At 40.0% G+C, this 17,351-nt stretch overlaps 1 protein-coding gene across 8 annotated transcripts in view; it reads left to right on the forward strand.

The window, feature by feature from the left end:
* The window catches only part of MCTP1 (multiple C2 and transmembrane domain containing 1), a gene marked incomplete at its 3' end in the record, with an annotated part of 198,899 nt that overhangs the window by 79,661 nt on the left and 101,887 nt on the right, over nucleotides 1-17,351 (forward strand). For 7 of the 8 annotated variants that reach the window (XM_081212357.1, XM_081212354.1, XM_081212355.1 and 4 more), the window contains 4 exons: nucleotides 2,090-2,128; nucleotides 7,211-7,381; nucleotides 8,823-8,953; nucleotides 16,162-16,348. In XM_081212357.1, the coding sequence (XP_081068483.1) occupies nucleotides 2,090-2,128; nucleotides 7,211-7,381; nucleotides 8,823-8,953; nucleotides 16,162-16,348 (528 nt within the window). The remainder of the gene's footprint in view (nucleotides 1-2,089; nucleotides 2,129-7,210; nucleotides 7,382-8,822; nucleotides 8,954-16,161; nucleotides 16,349-17,351) is intronic. The other variant, XM_081212360.1, reaches the window with a different exon arrangement.

A 17,351-nucleotide genomic window follows, 5' to 3' on the forward strand; every position in this document is an offset into this window, starting at 1 on the left:
AATGCCCCCAAAGGATCTTGTTTCTCCCATGGCCATAGCCTTGGATTCCAACAGACATCAAATATTGCTGTGTTTGTCTTCTACTTGCTACTCTTCTTCTAGGTCACATCACTGCAAAACTCTGTACTCCAAATTCTGACTTTGTCTGTTGAGGGAGGAGGCCCCACCCATTTGCCTTCTCGTACCAAGCTCCTTAATGGCTCATCACCCCGGCTATCACCTCACCAGGAGGTTAGCCTGGCTATTCCAAGAAGTAGAAGACTTGATTAAATTCTAACACTTGCTGGATCCAGGAATTAGAAGGGTCTGGCACATAGCTTAACACCCGAAACTCATAACAGTATTACGAAAAGGAAGTGACCAGAATACCTGAGTATATGTTCCATTTAAAACAAAATGTTTTGGCTCTGAAGTTTCTGACTATTACTACAGTGTTTCTCTAATTATAGTCAAGTAATCATCATATGTTTCTGTTGTTAAAATGCAAATTAATATTATCAAGGCTGAAATAAAATTAGATTTCTAGCTAGGCTGCAGGCTTCATTATTCACCTGTATTATGGCTTGCAAACCTATCCAAGCCAATGACCATTACTTTAATCAGCTAAAGTGTCATCCTATGTGATGTACTTCCATTGATTTAACTAAAGACATTCTCTGTAATACGTACTAACCCTAATTGTCTACAGTGATTGTTCAAATTCAGTGCTTTAACTAATTTACTTTTCTGTAATTTTTTTGGCAAATAATATCTTGAAGTATAAAAGAGAGAATAAAGCAACTCAGATGAAGCCATTAAGAATTTGAAAACAATTTTTTGTTTCCTCCAGCATTTTTGCTTCCTAACAAACTTTTTAAATGTGTCCATATTTACAGAAGTGGTAGAATTTTGAATGTACTAACATTTTGCCCCCTGTTTACATGGACGGTATTACACTTAACTCCAGGTGTGTGTGTGTGTTTGTGGGGTGGTTGGTTTTTTTTTTGGGGGGGGGGTCATCTAGTATCCAGAAGAAAGCACATTCTGCCAGTTTTCCTATGTACAAAATGAGGCCTCTTTTTATTCAGTCTCAGTCTGTTCTAAGTTCTCCATGTTGAAAATTGATTAATTCCCACTCCAGCTGCCACAAAATCCCAAAACCTGCTTCACAGTCAACCCCCACAAAAAAAGCTTGTAACACAGCTTTCTCTCCAATGAGGAGCCGCAGCTCAGGAGTATAGTTCATATTTTGCACATGTAAATTCCAGGTTCAATCCTGGCATCTCCATTTAAAAGGTTCTTAGATAGTAGAATGGGGAAAGGCCTCTGTTTCAGATCTTGACCCGTCAGAGTACATAATTCAGGAGAGCTTGCATAGCAGGGCTCGGATTTGTGCCACGAATTAAAAGGAGAGGTTCTACTCACATTTTGTGGAGGTGCTTTTCATTCACAAAACCTTATGTTCTAAGTTTAGGTTTAATTCGGGGGGGGGGGGATCATGCTTTTCTGCACTCTTTGCAGGACATCTAAGCAAGGTTATCAAATTTTTGTTCTCCTGCATTTTCTGTGTGGTTCTTCAGCCTTGTTTGAGATCAAAAAAATCCAGCAAGAACAATATAGCAGCATGATCTCTACTGTAGATGTGGAGAGATATTAGAATGGCTCAAAATGACACATTCTGTGACTGGAAGGGCCTATTCTGTGAACATCTTCTTAATCAAACCCACTCATCTTCCTTGCTGATGCATAACAATTAGCTACATTATTGTAATTGGAATAAGTGGCCTTAAGTCTAAAATCATTAATTTTAATAAAATCTAAAAATTGAGATAATTAGTTGAGTTCATTGACATTTGTACCTCTTTTTTATTGATCCCAAACATCTTCCTATTAGTTTATCCTGTTTTTCTTTTTCATCATGAAATAATAGGAGGTTGGCATCTCTCTGGAATGTGCTGTAGTGTGAATGATGCTTGTAGTTTGATTTCAGTCATATGTAGTTGTTTGGAATGTGTTTGGCATTTCTGTATGTGCATTGCTCCTTTGGAAGACAACTGGCCTCCAGTGCAAATAAGTAAAAAGTTATTAAAATGCTCTATTTCATTTGCAGACAATGTTAATGAGGAAGAGTTGGAAAAGATCAAGTAAGGTAATTCTTAGTATGTGGTCTTGAGAAGAACTGTGGTGCTCTATATTGTGTCACTTGAATGGAAAGTTGTGACACATAGACTAGGTCTGCAAAACTCAGTTTATAATTTCGATAATGAGGCCTTTTTAAGTGATAAGGATTTATTATATAATGCAACACTATTGAACTTCCTTCATCATTGTAGAACACTGAAGTACCATATTTTTTGCTCTATAAGACGCACCAGACCACAAGACGCACCTAGTTTTTGGAGGAGGAAAACAAGGAAAAAAATATTCTGAATCTCAGAAACCAGAACAGCAAGAGGGATCACTGCGCAGTGAAAGCAGCAATCCCTCTTGCTGTTCTGGCTTCTGGGATAGCTACACAGCCTGCATTCGCTCCATAAGACGCGCACACATTTCCCCTTACTTTTTAGGAGGGAAAAAGTGAGTCTTATAGAGCAAAAAATACGGTACATCTAACTAGGCAATGGTCAGGGACATCCATTTATATTAAGACCTGTTTCATATTTTGTGCTCATTTTTCTTGGTCAGCACAACCTAAACTAGTGAATGCATTTTTCATTGGGTGGTAAAGAATTCCAAAAAAGTATGCAGTAGAAATGTAGGGTCAGATCAAATGGAGATCCAATTCTGCAAGCAGAATGAACTCCCAATTGCATAATGCAGACCCCAAATCTTCTCTGGAGAGTTTGGTGACCCCCAAAGCACATTTGGAAAACTGAAAGGTTTGGAGGTAGGGAAAGAGGAAGGGGAATTTTGTGTGTCTAACACATCACTTCCAGAATTCAGGTTACCTTTTTCCATAATGTGGTTTGTAGTATGAACAAGCTTTGAACAGGCAACTAAATATATTCACCTGAATAGGTCGGTGGTTTGGCGTTCTTGCCACTTCTTGCAAATGATACAAAACACACATGGTTTTATTTAGTTCTAACATTGTGCTGTGAAATATATATGAATTGATCAGTGGATTATAAACTATTAAGCAGTGTGCACACCTGCATACACGTTCATTCACCCCTGCATCAAGCTTCTCATGCTACTTGATTTTTAAAAATTCACTCTTGACATACCGGTAAATAATCTCATGCCATCCAGATGCATAAAATGAAGGCTAAGTTTTGTTACCAGTCCACAGACCTAATTTAGGAATAAAAATGGTGGTAGGCATGAGTCTTCATCCCTTCGTGGTGAAGAATATGAGGTTACGATGAAATGGGTCCTATGTCTGCAACCTCTGTTGCACATATTAGATATTTTGCACAACTAGGCAAGGATTCGCAAAGTGCATTGTAGCTGCAACTTCATCTTTGGTACTTGTTGTCAGCTCCAAAATGTTGCATTTTTGTTGTGTCGATCTATATAGAGAATATTCCTCAGTCTACTTTACTGTGAAGTTGTACAAACACTTGCATATAAGAGTTTGCGAGAGGTTAAACCAGGGATAGCCAACTGGTGCCCTCCAGATGTTGTTGGACTGCAGATCCCACCAGGCTCAGGCAGCAAAGCCAGTTATCAGGAATGATGTGCTCCAGATGTCATTGTGGTCTTGCAACATCTGGAGGGAGGGACTACATTGGCTTCCCCAATTAAATAATAGACTTGCTTACTTAAACTAGAAATAATGAACCTCAGATTTCTATTCGTTTTTGGCTTTTAGAAACATTTTCTTGCAATTGCTGGTACACACTTGCAGGCCTGCTGCTTTTATTTTCATAACATGATCGCTTCTCACTACCACTTAGAGAATTCTGTGGAGAAATGGCAGTATTAACTGGGCTTGTGCAATTCCACAATCATAGCAGAACCTGTTCCAATTACCATTGGTGCCGGTAGTGGTCAGCTCTGGGTTTAGCCATGTACAGCCTGGTCTTCAGAGACTCTCTTATGCACCTAGCAACCGTCAGGAGGGATTATGGAGAGGGCAAATGCAACTGAGTCGCATTTGTGAGCCAAGCCTTAGAGTTGCTTCCTGTTTTACCTTTTGCAAAAGAAAATACATTCTTCAATACTCAGAAATGTGCACAAAATGTGCATAATGTGCGAAATGCACATGAGCTGGCTTTAAATTGTTTGGGACTGGAGTATCTGAAAGTCTGCCTCTTCCTATATGAATTTGTCTGTTGGTTATATGACACCCTGCTTTTCATCCCATTTAAAGCGATTTCCTGGTGAGGACATGAAATGGGGCATCTTCTGTAGCATTCCCTCCTGAAACGTTAAGACTAGTTTTGTTTTATCAGGCCTTTAATTATGAAATATAAATTTTAATTTTGCCTCTCTCTCTCTCTGCCCTTTCAATCACTGTTCTCTTGTGCATGTGAGATGACATAAGGTGGGAGTTGAGCTCCCCCTAGTGGTTGAATGCAAAATCACCGCTCAAAATTCAAATAAGCTTCTGGACTTCCATTCTGCCCAGAAAATAGTTCAATTGTGCCTTCACCCAGTGGTTGTCATGCACTTTTTTGCAGCTTCGTCCGTCTGTTCTTTATTATTTTTTTGTGTGTTAATCCTTCCACCCCACCCAGTTCCCTCTGTCTCCTTCCTACTGGCTCCTGTCCCCCCCCTTAAGGTTTTTTTTAAAACAACAACAAAAAACCCTGTGTATTTGCTGCTTTGTTCCTCTACTCGGAAGACCAGTCTCAGTCTGGCCCCGATACCCTCCACTGTCCTAATTCGTCCTCACCATCCAACCCCCACATCTCTTTTCAAGTCTCAAGTTTACCCCATTCCCACCCAAAACTGCGCTGTAGTTTTCAGCAACTGGCATTCAACTGGCATTCAGCAACTGGCATACCACAGACATTTTTTTTTAATCTCTTCCCTTAAATAAGTGCCTTCTTTTAAGATGTATCTCATATCTCAGGGCAGGAAACCTCTTTTGGCTCATAGAAAATGAGAAAAGCTGTCTACCTTAGTGCTGTGGAAGACCACAGCGCTATGATCAGAGAAGTCTCTGCTTGCTGCCTTCTACTGTCAAAGAACTTACCTCTGATCTTAGCACTGTGTCAGTGCTACGTTGGAAATAATGCATCTCAGTACCTGACATCATATGATGTCAGATGAGTGGAGTTTGCCACATGGCCAAATTCAAAGGCTTAGTGGGCCTTATAAAACCTGCAGGCTGATAAAAGAATTGACAGTATTAACTGCTTGTTTAGATATAGACCTCAAAATACAAACATGCAATAAAGATATCCATGTTTACATGATGAGCTTAAAGTGGCGTAGATTGTGGTTTGTGGATCTATTAATCTACATTGTATTGTAGCTGTGAAAGTGAAGTATCTGATGAAGCAGGTGCGATAGCTGCCAAACCTCAAAACATATTGTCAGGGTGTAGAGCAGGATGGCCCTCCAAATATTGCTAGACTACAACGCCCATCATTCCTGAAAATTGGCCATGTTGGGTGGGCCTTATGGGAGTCAGAGTCCATAACATCTGGAGGACCAGAGATTAGCCACTCTTGTGTAGCGCCTCCATGGTTTGTAGCCTGAGCAGTCTCTCATGCTGCAGCTTACTCCGCAACTAAAAAAAAATACTATACATTTGTCTATTCACTCTGGATTGGAGACTGTGGCGAGTGGGAGGTAGGTGCAGGGAGGAGGAAATCCTGTTGTGCAGGTGGAAGAGCAGATTTTTCTGAGCACTGATGTAGCCTGTTGATTGCTAAGGTAGTTTGCGGATTGAAATTAGTATATCTAGTATATTTCATTCGTTTTGTGTGTAATCAGCTTTTGGGTTGGCAGATGTGAATTGACAGGTTGAAATGCCAGTAGAAGGGTTTTGGGTTTGGGTTTGCAAAAAAACCCCACCATGACCACTATCTTTTTCTGCATCATCATGCGGCCACCCAAGCTGTACTCATAATTCCTAATAGGAGTTTCACTTGGGACATTTTGACATGAAAAGAAACTACTGAAATATAAAAAGAGAATGTTTTAAGATCCAAATGGTGTCTAACCTTTAGAAATAGTGCCACAGAACCAGGTATAACATCCCATCCCATGGAATATTCTTAATCTACCCTGCATTTGGTTTCAGGGACCTAGAAGCCAGCACCAGATCTCCACAAACCCAATGCTACTAGCCAGTCCATCAGTCAATGATTAGATAGATGATTGCCCGGGATTGTCTGGAAGCAGTGTGGGTAGCCTTGGTTTAGATTAGTTTCCTTAGGTCAGGAAGAGAATCAGGGCTGTGGGCTGTTTGGTAGATATGATGGGAGAATGGCAAGCTTGTTGAAAGGATTGCCATCTAGTTGCCTTCCTGCATGCTACATCACTAACGAGACTGGGGAAGCTAGGCTCTAGAGAGAACATGGGAAACTCTTAATGGACAACCAAACAACCAAGCCTGTATGATATGGAGGTTTCTTTCTGGATCATAGCTGGTGGTAGCCCTTTCATCTCCCTCCGCCTCAGGAAAAGGGAAATTAGTGGCAGCCAGCTCTGCCTCTTAAGGGACTGTACTGTGTACAGTGACATGGTAGCCAAAAGGGAAAAGAAATCAATGTTATATAATGAAACCATGGTCTGTATAGGGGTGTACATACATATAAGGTTATAATTCCCAGCAGAATGTGAATAATTTTGAATTGGACCAGTGTGCTGGTGGTCTGAAAGCACAAAGTGCATGGGATCTAATCTTGAAAAGGCAACTGGGTATAGATGACCTATGATAGGTATAGCCAACATGTTGCCCTCCGGATGCTACTGGACCTCAACTCCTATTACCCCCAGCCAGCATGGCCAACAGTCATGAATTATGGAAGTTGTAGTCCAGCATCATCTTGAGAGCACCATGTTGGGTTTCCTCTGACCTATGATATAATTCATGGCTACATAAGAAGGCAATGTACTGATGAGTTATGCCCTATCACTATAAAAATGGTGATTACACTGTGCCAATTTGGCAGGGAAATCCAAGTTGAATATATTTTTTAAATTTGTTTTTTTAAGTTTTGGGGTATTCACTTATGCACTTTCTTTAAATAGCCATTCAGGTGGGAAGCAAATCACAGGGTTATGGTTTTCTTGTGCTCTAGCTAAATCAGAGTTCTCTCTATACCTAAAGTTTCAGACCCAGAGTATTCGCCTGTCAGACCTGCACAGAAAAGCTCAGCTGTGGAGAGGGATAGTCAGTGTCACTTTGATTGAAGGTCGTGAACTCAAAGCCATGGATCCAAACGGGCTCAGTGATCCCTATGTGAAATTCCGACTGGGACACCAGAAGTACAAGAGTAAGGTAACTTTGTTGAACTGTTATTCCAAATGGTGGTGGTTTAAAATGTATTTGCAGCATTTTGAGTGTTAAGCAGAGTCACTGAATAATTCTTCAGACTGCCAAACTGAAATCCAAGGATTCTTGTTCAGTCAACAATGTTGTAGCTGTAGTAGATCTAAATCTAGTTACTACATATACATTAGGCAGGCCTAGCCAACATGAAGCTCTCCAAATACAATTGTCATCACCTTCAACCATTGACCATGTTAGTTCAGGCTGATGGGAACTGTAGTACGCAAGATCTGCATGTTTTATATGTCTAATGCAGATTTCAAGTTTTTCTTTTTAAACCGCAGACACTTGGGCCTCTGTGTACTTACGTTGAAACTCTCTTGAGCTTCAAACTGGTTTGCCATGGATAGGATTCTGTAGTTCAAAAACCATATCCCTGAGCTACACTGGATGTATGCACCTAGCTTTATGGTTCTTGAACAGTGACCCTAGTTCTAAAAGGACATTTGGGTCTAGACTGAACAGGATCTAGTACAGTCAAACTTGGTTGTCGAATGTAATCCATTCCGGAAGCCCATTCAGCTTCTGAAATGTTCAACAACTGAGGTCAATTGGCTGCAAGAGCTTCCTGCACTCAAGCGGAAGCTGCATCGGAAATTCAGCTTCTGAAAAACGTTTGACAACCGGAGCATTTACTTCCAGGTTTTTGGCGTCCGGGAGGCGAAACATTCCAAAATGAAGGCATTCAGGAGCCGAGCTGTGACTGTGTATTACTTTAGTTATGCCCAAGAAAAATGTGTTTCTTGAAGCTTTGGGGAGCTAGACTGGGGATAGACGGTCTTCTGATTATTGTTTATATGAAATTAGTTATATATATATATATATTTTATGGATAAGCACTCTTTTGTTGAAATCCTGTTTATGAATACTACAAACAAAAATATCCTATGCTGAGAAAAGGAATTCTGTGAAGGAAGGCGTAGCATTTGTTACATTTTACCTGTATTCTTCAGGCAAGGTATGGTGGGGGAAATCATGCTTGAGTCTATGCCTTTTAAAAGACCGGGCAAGAAACAATATAGAAACTCAGCAAACCAACATCTTTTCCTATGCAAATGGTAAAAAGAACTGGTATATGCTGTAGCTAATCATTTTATCCTGTTACTTTTTAAAAGGTAGCTTTGCTGAATTTTTATCAGTAAGAAACTGACTTTATTAGCGCACATCTAAGGGAACATTTTACGGAACCTGAAAAAATTCTAAAATAATTCATACTTTGCGGAAAAGCATACTATATTTAATCTTTAGTGTACCTTATTTCCTACATAAACATTTGAAAATGTCTGATGAAGCTGTTGGTTTTCTGAACTATTTCTTAACTATACCAAAAGAATATTCTGTTGTTCCAGGAGGTACAAGTTTCCATAACTCCCTTTACTTTTCCCCCCAGATTATGCCAAAAACTTTGAATCCTCAGTGGAGAGAACAATTTGACTTGCATCTCTATGAGGAACGAGGTGGAATTATTGATATTACAGTGTGGGACAAAGATGCTGGCAAAAAGGATGATTTTATTGGCAGGTTTGTCTAATTACAAACAACTTGTATTCCGAGAATGAGAAATGGTTATTTTATTTATTTGTTTGTTAAATTTCTATACTGGCCTTCATCTTGGCACCACGGGGCAATTTACAATATAAAACCACAAAAATGCATAACACAGTAACAAACAAAAAACAAAAAAGCTCCTCATACACAGTTTAACTAGACTGACTCCAACTACAAAAGTTGAGGCTGCTGAACAGACTCTTGGGCTGGGGTGTTGTTTAGGGGTTTTTGTTGAGTGTCTGTTTTTTGCTGCTTTTATTGATATATATATATTGTATCTTTTTAGATCTTATTATGATCTATGTAAGGGACGCGGGTGGCACTGTGGGTAAAACCGCAGTGCCTAGGACTTGCCGATCGTATGGTTGGCGGTTCGAATCCCCGCGGCGGGGTGAGCTCCCGTCTTTCGGTCCCAGCTCCTGCCCACCTAGCAGTTCAAAAGCACCCCTAAGTCAAGTAGATAAATAGGTACCGTTTTATAGCAGGAAGGTAAACGGCGTTTCCGTGTGCTGCGCTGGTGCTGGCTTGCCAGAGCAGCTTCGTCACGCTGGCCACGTGACCCGGAAGTGTCTCCGGACAGCGCTGGCCCCCGGCCTCTTAAGTGAGATGAGCGCACAACCCTAGAGTCGGACACGACTGGCCCGTACGGGCAGGGGTACCTTTACCTTTACCTTATTAATATATATATTGTATCTTTTTAGATCTTATTATGATTTATGTAGAATTTTTTTTAATTCGCTTGTTTACCTTTTGATGTTTTATTTATTGCTTATGACTACTTTTCTCCTCCTGAAGATGTCTCGCAAGGCAGCTGGTAAGGATTTCTCCTCAGGGTTTACTCTTGAAGTCTTTCTCACAAAGGCCACTTTGGTGCTGCAAACACAGCAAAAACAATACAGGAGGCAGCAGCAGTATGACTAAGTTCATTATGTTTGTAATTATTTTTTTCCATGTTCTAGGCTGACTTGAGATGCTTTTAACATGCAGCATACAAATAAAATTATGTATGTAATGTAAAAGGCCAAAGATTGTTTAATTAGAGAGGATGAAGTTTTGAATTGATATTGCAAACTGCCCTGTGATCCTTAGATGAAAGGCGGTATAGAAATGTAATAACTAATAATAATAGCAATGAATAATAATAATGGCAGTGATTTCATATACACCTGTGCTACTTTTAGGGGGGGCACCCTAGAAATTATCTGTTGTTGACTTTTTCCACTTTATATGGGAAGAAATTTCCTTGACCAGTAGGTGGCAGATCACACCAACTGAAAGATGTCATTTTTCAAAACTCAGTTACAAAAGAATCAAGATGCAGGAAGTTCCACTGATGACATTGAAGAGGGGAAGATGATTGGCTATTTTGTCATGACGACCGTTACTATGCTTGAGTGAAATTGTTCAAAGCAGTCTGCTTTGTTAAACACAATATTTTTGACAAGGTGGATTGTTTGAATGAGTGTCTATCTCTCTTCCAAGGGAACACACAAGAATCACAGGATCCGTGTGTGGTATTTTGCACTTTCCCAAACCAGCTTGTTGTGCTGCTTATGGTTTCCACACCTGGGTTCAGCATGATAACCTTGAAGGCTAGGCTTTCCTAGGTCACTATGGTCAGTGAAGTGATAGGTAGTGAGGACTCACAAATGTCTCTCACAGAAGCAAACTTACCACCACCAACAACAACACGTGTGGTAGAGGTCGCCATTGTAGTTCCTCTGTGTAGGGTCCCATCAGTTTAACAATTGATAGAGGTTACTAGAAGCAATGCTTTACTATTGACATCTATTGCTGGATAGTTGTTAGTAAAATTGCCCATACTTACTGTTGTTGTTGTTGTTGTTGTTGTTGTTTACTCCCACCACACCTGCTGTGGAGCTAAGCGGGCAGCCTGGAGAGGGAGAGCTTATTAGTAAGAAGGTAGGCAAGGAAAATAGTCTGTCGCTAAGCAGAGGGGGGAAGGAGGGTCTGCAAAATAGCCACTGAGCATAGCTTTCATACTTTTCTTTCCTTGTATGTCTACAGCCAGATGGGTAGCTGGATGGAGCAATGAAACACTAGGATTAAGCCAGGATAGCTGGTCCATATAAATAAATATAAATAATAAATAAACATTTATTTATATCCCTCCCTCCCCTGCCGAAGTCGGGCTCAGGGCGGCTAACATGAAATATATAACATTGGTGTAAAATCAAACAATAAATTACTAAAAACAGGTTAGAATCAAATTAAATTCTAATTACTGCTTCCCGCAGGGTTAGGGTTGGGAACAGTAAGTGCTCAATGACCAAACATGGTTAATGCACAGCAAGATTCACAGGCCAACACTGTTACAGATTATGTGATCTGTTAGCTGCAAACAAGTCATAGGTCTGAGCAAACAAACCATAGCTAAGCTAAACAAGCAATGGTTTTACATTGCGTCCAAATGCAGCCATTGGGCATGGGCATGGACTATTGAAAGTTTGTTGTGAATAGCGCATGGCTGTTAGTCCAAAAACTAAGTATGGTTGAAAGGTATTTCATACATGAGAACTATTAATTGGTTATCCCTTGTTTTCTGCTACTCCCTGTTCTATCAGTGTGTGCATGCATCTGTGTGTCTGTGCGTTTAATCTGGGAATGAAACACACTGTGAATTATTCACACTGTGAATAATGTAAACATCATGACTGTTGTTGTTTTTTTCATTTCAAATTTTTACTGTTTTGAAGTAACAGCCTGAGCACAGCCTCTTAATATTGTTATCCACTCTTGTGTTGTTAGTAGGCTTTAATGGTCGAAGCTCTATTTTAAAAGCTATGAGCTGGAATTTCATCTTTCAGAATGAATTTTCTATAATTTATACATACGGTTAAAGGTCTGAAACATCCTGCCTGTTTGCCATGAACTTAATTTTCATGCAGTACATAAGGCCAGTCTCGACTGCTCATTATGCTTTGGAGAACAGCTTTTTGCTGTTACTCGAACAGTGTTTCTTCCTGGGCAGGTTGAATTCTCAGGTGTTTTACCAGGCTGCTTTCCTATCCACTACCTCATGCAATTTTATTATTAGTATTCCTGTAGTTGCTTAAGAGCTTCAGAGAGAATCTCCATTCCCATGCAACCATAACAGTGTGAGAGGCGCCTCCCTAATCCTAGCAGTTCTCCATTGCTTACCCTTTTTTGGCTCCATTGTTATAATGGATCCAGTGGGGCTAGAGAGACTTTGCTTGTGTTGCACAAATGCTGATATGTGGCAATTGCTAGTTCCTGGCTCTAGCACTAGGGAATAGATGGCGCTGAAGCAGAGTTACACCAGTTATTTTCCAGTTTTGTTTCTACCCTCATCCATTTGTGTATCTCAAGCACTTATTCTATCATCGGTAAAAGATGGGTCATCCTAAACCTTTTGCTTTCCAGTCTCTTGGCCGCCTTCTCCTGTCAGTTCCTTTTCTCTTTTATGTCAAGGACAGTACCAGCAGTGTTTCCACTGTAGTCTTATGGCACCTTGTTGTGAGAAAAACAGACTTTTTGTCAGGTAAATAGCTCAAATGGAGCCTCATTCCAAACCCTTGTTATTTTTTATTTTATTTTTAAGTATTGGGGGTGTCTCCTGCCCTGAAGAACAGCCCTCACCTTTTGTACAGTCAGTGTCAGCATAAATTACTGTGTCCACAAAAACATAATAATGGATAGCTATGCAGCCCAAAGAATATAGCCACAAAGTGTGGCTATATTATGGCAATTGTGAAACATACATCTCCACTTGCATTGTCTTTTAGGCAGCTAATTTTCATCTGCTAATATTGAAGTAAAATTTTCAAATGAAGGAGACTGTCTTAATCTCCATGTAATTATTTAACTTTCTGTCACCTGTGCTTTTGAACAATCGTGACTCTGCCACCTATACAATGATAAGCTAATAAATCCTTGTGATTGTTATAAATTTAACACGTAAGAGTAATCTGGCCAAATTGGCTGCTGACAGCTGCAATATATTTCCGGGAATGAGTGCTGTCGGTGAACAAGTTGTTTCAGCGAGCATACAGGATAAGTAAAATCCCATGTTGTGTAATTTTATTCTCTTGGAGTTATTTACAGTCCCATACTGCAGGATTTATAGTGTTGTTTATTAGTAGGAAACCATGCATGTTTATCTTCAAAATGACATTGATTTTTGCTATATTTTTATGTCGAGGGATTACTGGTGACTGATTCATTTTCATTTTCTGTGAGTCATCACTGTCCATTCTCAATTGCTGGCAGCGCTCTCTGCATTTTGGCAAAATGTGTAACACATTTGTATTGTGTGTGGCAGGGTGTGTGTGTGTGAGGTGAAATAATCACAGACCACCATTAAATTTAACTGGTTTAGAAGTGTATTTCTATATGAACTTAACCTACCGTAAAGGCTGTGGGAACCTATGCTGAAATAAGATTAATCACCCCATTTCCCCCTGCACTGTACATACTCTGTTGTTGCGGTTTTACTACAGTACCATTTTCAGAGCAGAGGCTTTTGGCACACACATGAATGGAGTAAGAAATGTGGCTGTTTCATATGAATTATCTCACAATAATTGTTGTTCAATACCTTAAAATGAGCCTTGAGCATTGCTGCACCAGGGCTCGCCCCCCCCCCATTTGTTTGATGTTACAGGTGTTTTCCGCTTAGGATCAGTGATTTACTCCAGCTGAGTGGGGCAACCATTTATAGAAGGCAGGTGACAGACCTGTTCTATGTTCTGAATATATGCAAGTATTCTTTCAGGTTTTTTCTGGACAATTAAACAAGCAGAAATTTGTTGCTGAGAATGTATGCTAAAGACAAAAATTCACTTGCTCTTAGTGCTCTGCTGTTTTGAAATGTGCTTTTGAATCTATCAAAGAAAATAAATATGGCTGTCGGGAACTTCTGTGAACCCATCTTCTCTTTGCCCAGGTGTGTCCTACCTACGTTCAGCAATGGGTAAAAGACTGATCCTTGATATTTACCGGTATTCACAAACCCCTTCCTATAGAAATTTTAGTGTGAAAAGAAGCTTGTGTGTATGTGTCCAAGTACAAATGCATAAGCACACCAAGTGGTCCATGTACAGGTTTCACTGCGTATACATGCTCTTTATGCTGGGCAGGGCAGCCAATCAAAGTGTCATCAATTTCAGAATATTTAAGAATATAAATTTTTTTAAAAAAATTAATTCAATGATATGCTGCACATGAACACTTACCAGTTAATCTCCCTTGAAAAATAATGTTTGACTTCAGCCCAGTAGAGAAAAGATGCAAAGTTTCACCATATATGCTATAAAAAAGACACATGACAATGTCATCGACCCCTTATTTTAATAGATTTGGGGGGTTTTCCTGTTGAACTGTATTTGATGTGCTATTCAGGTGGATCGGTGCATATAAGCACTTGGCTATGATTCTGAGTTGTGGACCTCGGCGTAGCGTGGGTTGTCAGCACCCGGGGCAAGGCAAGTAATTTGTGCCCCCTAACCCATGGATTTGCGCCCCCTAACCCTAACCCCCAGATGTTGCGCCTGGTGCGCCTGCCCCCCCTGCACCCCCCCACGCTACGCCACTGGTTGTGGAGGCTATGCTGTACTGTGTTTATATTATACATTTATGCTATGCTTCATGTTAATGGAAGTTCATTGTTCTTCCAGGCTTTTATGTTAGTTTTTAATATTCAGGGTTTCTATTATGTCTGCTTTGTTTAAGGATAGGATGGTCCTGTGCTGATTTGTCTGGCATGTTTTCTATTCGCCTCCTCCTCTCCAGCTGTTCTAAGGCACTCCCAGTTAAATATACTACAAGTAGGTGTCCCAAATTGCCCTTGACCCTATTCTGTAAAATAACTAACAGAGTGATTAATCCATTGCTGGTGTCCAGACATCTTTTCTGATTAACAAGTAGAGCCTACCTTGTTTTCATGCTTGCAACTGAAAACAACAACTTGCCTTTCAGAGGGAGATAGGAAAATCTGTTCATTTTGGTTTCTCTCTCTTTTTTCCCCTACGCTTAAGTTCAGTTCCGAATCAGTTGGTGTTTTTATATCATTGCTATGAACATTCAGTAGCCTTTTAGTGCAATTTTCTCATAATATATACATCTTTGTATGCAATTTTGTCTAATGTACACATTTTTGCAATGAATTTTCCCTTATGTAAAATAGTTTTGTCTGTTATGTCACCAAGAGATGCATTTCTTTATGGGCAGTCTACTCCAATATGCATTTTTATACATGTTACTTTGCTGAAGAATTTCAAAGGCGACTGTTTCAGTTCTCATATTGTTTCAAAAAGTGTGAGTTAATAGGTTCACCTGAAATGCAAACTGAATAAACTTTCTCCACCATTCGTATCTGCAAGCCGTTCAAACTGTTAAACCTTATTTGGGAATGTGGATGGGAGAGTTTCTTTTGGTTTGATTTGGAACTAGGCTTGGGAAACCAAGCTACCCTCGCCAAAATGAAACTATCAGGAAATTGCTCAGATTTCCAAATTCAGAGGCTTTTTGTGCTTCCGGTGCTGACACCCAGAGCACAAAAAGCTGTCTGTCCTTTTCCCTTACATCTTCTTAGCTTTCTTCCTCCCTGCCCCAGCGCCAGGAATGCTGCAACACAAGGATAGATAGAGATGCACAACATTGGAATATGGCCCAAGATAGAAATGGTACTTGGCTCAGAATACAGTAGAGCATTACAACTTAGACATGTATTTTGATGGATTTCACTGACATCCCTAAAGAATTTAAGATATCAGCTGAGTTGGTTAGAGTGTGAGGCTCATAATACCAAGGTTGCAGATTTGATCCCTGTACAGGCCAGCTGCATATTCTTGCATTGTGGAGGGGTTGGACTAGATGACCCTTAGGATCCCCTCCAATACTATTCTATTATTTGGATAAGAAAGGCGCAACATTTCAGTTCTAGCATTGTGCCTTTTGAGCATCTTTCGTTTCAAAAGCAGCTATATAATTTAGTGTATTTATATATAAAGAAGAAGAAGAAGTTGTGTTATCTTTCTTATGACGGAATGAGCTGAACAGCAAAAGAACAGGGTTTTGAAATACTGCCTTCTAAACCCCGGGACGGCTGCCTTTGTTTGTGTTTTGCATAGCTGAGTGCGTGTCATTCCACACTGCTCTTGCGAAGGCAGCCACATGCTAATCAAAACATTTGTTTCTAGGTGCCAGGTTGACCTGTCGACCCTGAGCAAAGAGCAAACTCATAAGCTGGAGTTGCCTCTGGAGGAAGGGGAAGGCTTTCTGGTATTGCTGGTCACCTTGACTGCCTCAGCTGCAGTCAGCATCGCTGACCTCCCAATCAATGCCCTGGAGGACCTAAAGGAACAGGAAGAAATACTAAAGAGATATGTATGTAGTGCCTCTCTCTTGCTCATGCTATGTATGATTGCAAATGTGAAAAACCATGAACTGTATATTCCACGATGAATGGGGGAAATGGCCTGTTACCCCTAAAAACCCATCCAAGCTGTTGCTTTTTCAGAATGTTTATTTAGTACTACAGATTTATACTAGCCAAGTTAATATTTGCAAGTAATGCTGTTTATAATATCCCAGTGCATTGCCCTAAAGATTATTCTGTTGGTTCTTGCCAATTAGTTTTTGTTCAGTGCTTTTCACTGAATTTACTTTGTTGCTGTTCTCAAATGAAAATTTAGTGCCATAATTAAAAAGTTATGCCACTGATTCCCCCCCCCCACAGTAAGTCAAATAGCTTTAAGAGTCCAATAAATAAGTGGACCAACTTTGCTATTGTTTAGAGTGTTATGATAGGTTTTTCCTTCGTTAATGCGTAAGAATGGTGGTATGACCCTACGTAAAAATAAATGTGCTAAATTTTAAAATTGTGCTCAGATATTTTGAAAACAAATATTTCCCAGCATCCTCATAGCATGTCAGCTTCTGTGTAGTTTTGGTAAAGCAACAGCAAGGGGAGCTCTTACTCCAGCATTTATGAATACTGAACTCACTAAAACTGACTTACTAGACACAAAGAATAAAGAAGAAAGCTATTTTCACCTAAAATTACAAAGCTTTTATTGTACAGTGCTGCCAGGTGTTTAGAGGGCTTCTCTAGACACTCTGCCATTAAACCCAAGCTCTGACTAACAAAGGGCTGTTTAATTTTTTTTTTTTTATTTTAAAATATTCCTATTCCCTTGCTGACATCCTTTCAATAACTGAATTTAATAAAGATGTACCTTATCAGGCTCTGCAGATAACATGAAGTGCTAGTACTAATGCTGTACAATATTCTTCAAACAGATTAGCAGGATGTGCGCTTCAGCAAATTTATTCTACCTATCTCCACTGAATCAGCTGTCTGCTGGTGCTTGTACAAATCATACACCAA

The sequence above is a fragment of the Podarcis bocagei genome (assembly GCF_964188305.1).
Source record: "Podarcis bocagei genome assembly, chromosome: 11".
Taxonomy (NCBI): Eukaryota; Metazoa; Chordata; class Lepidosauria; order Squamata; family Lacertidae; genus Podarcis; species Podarcis bocagei.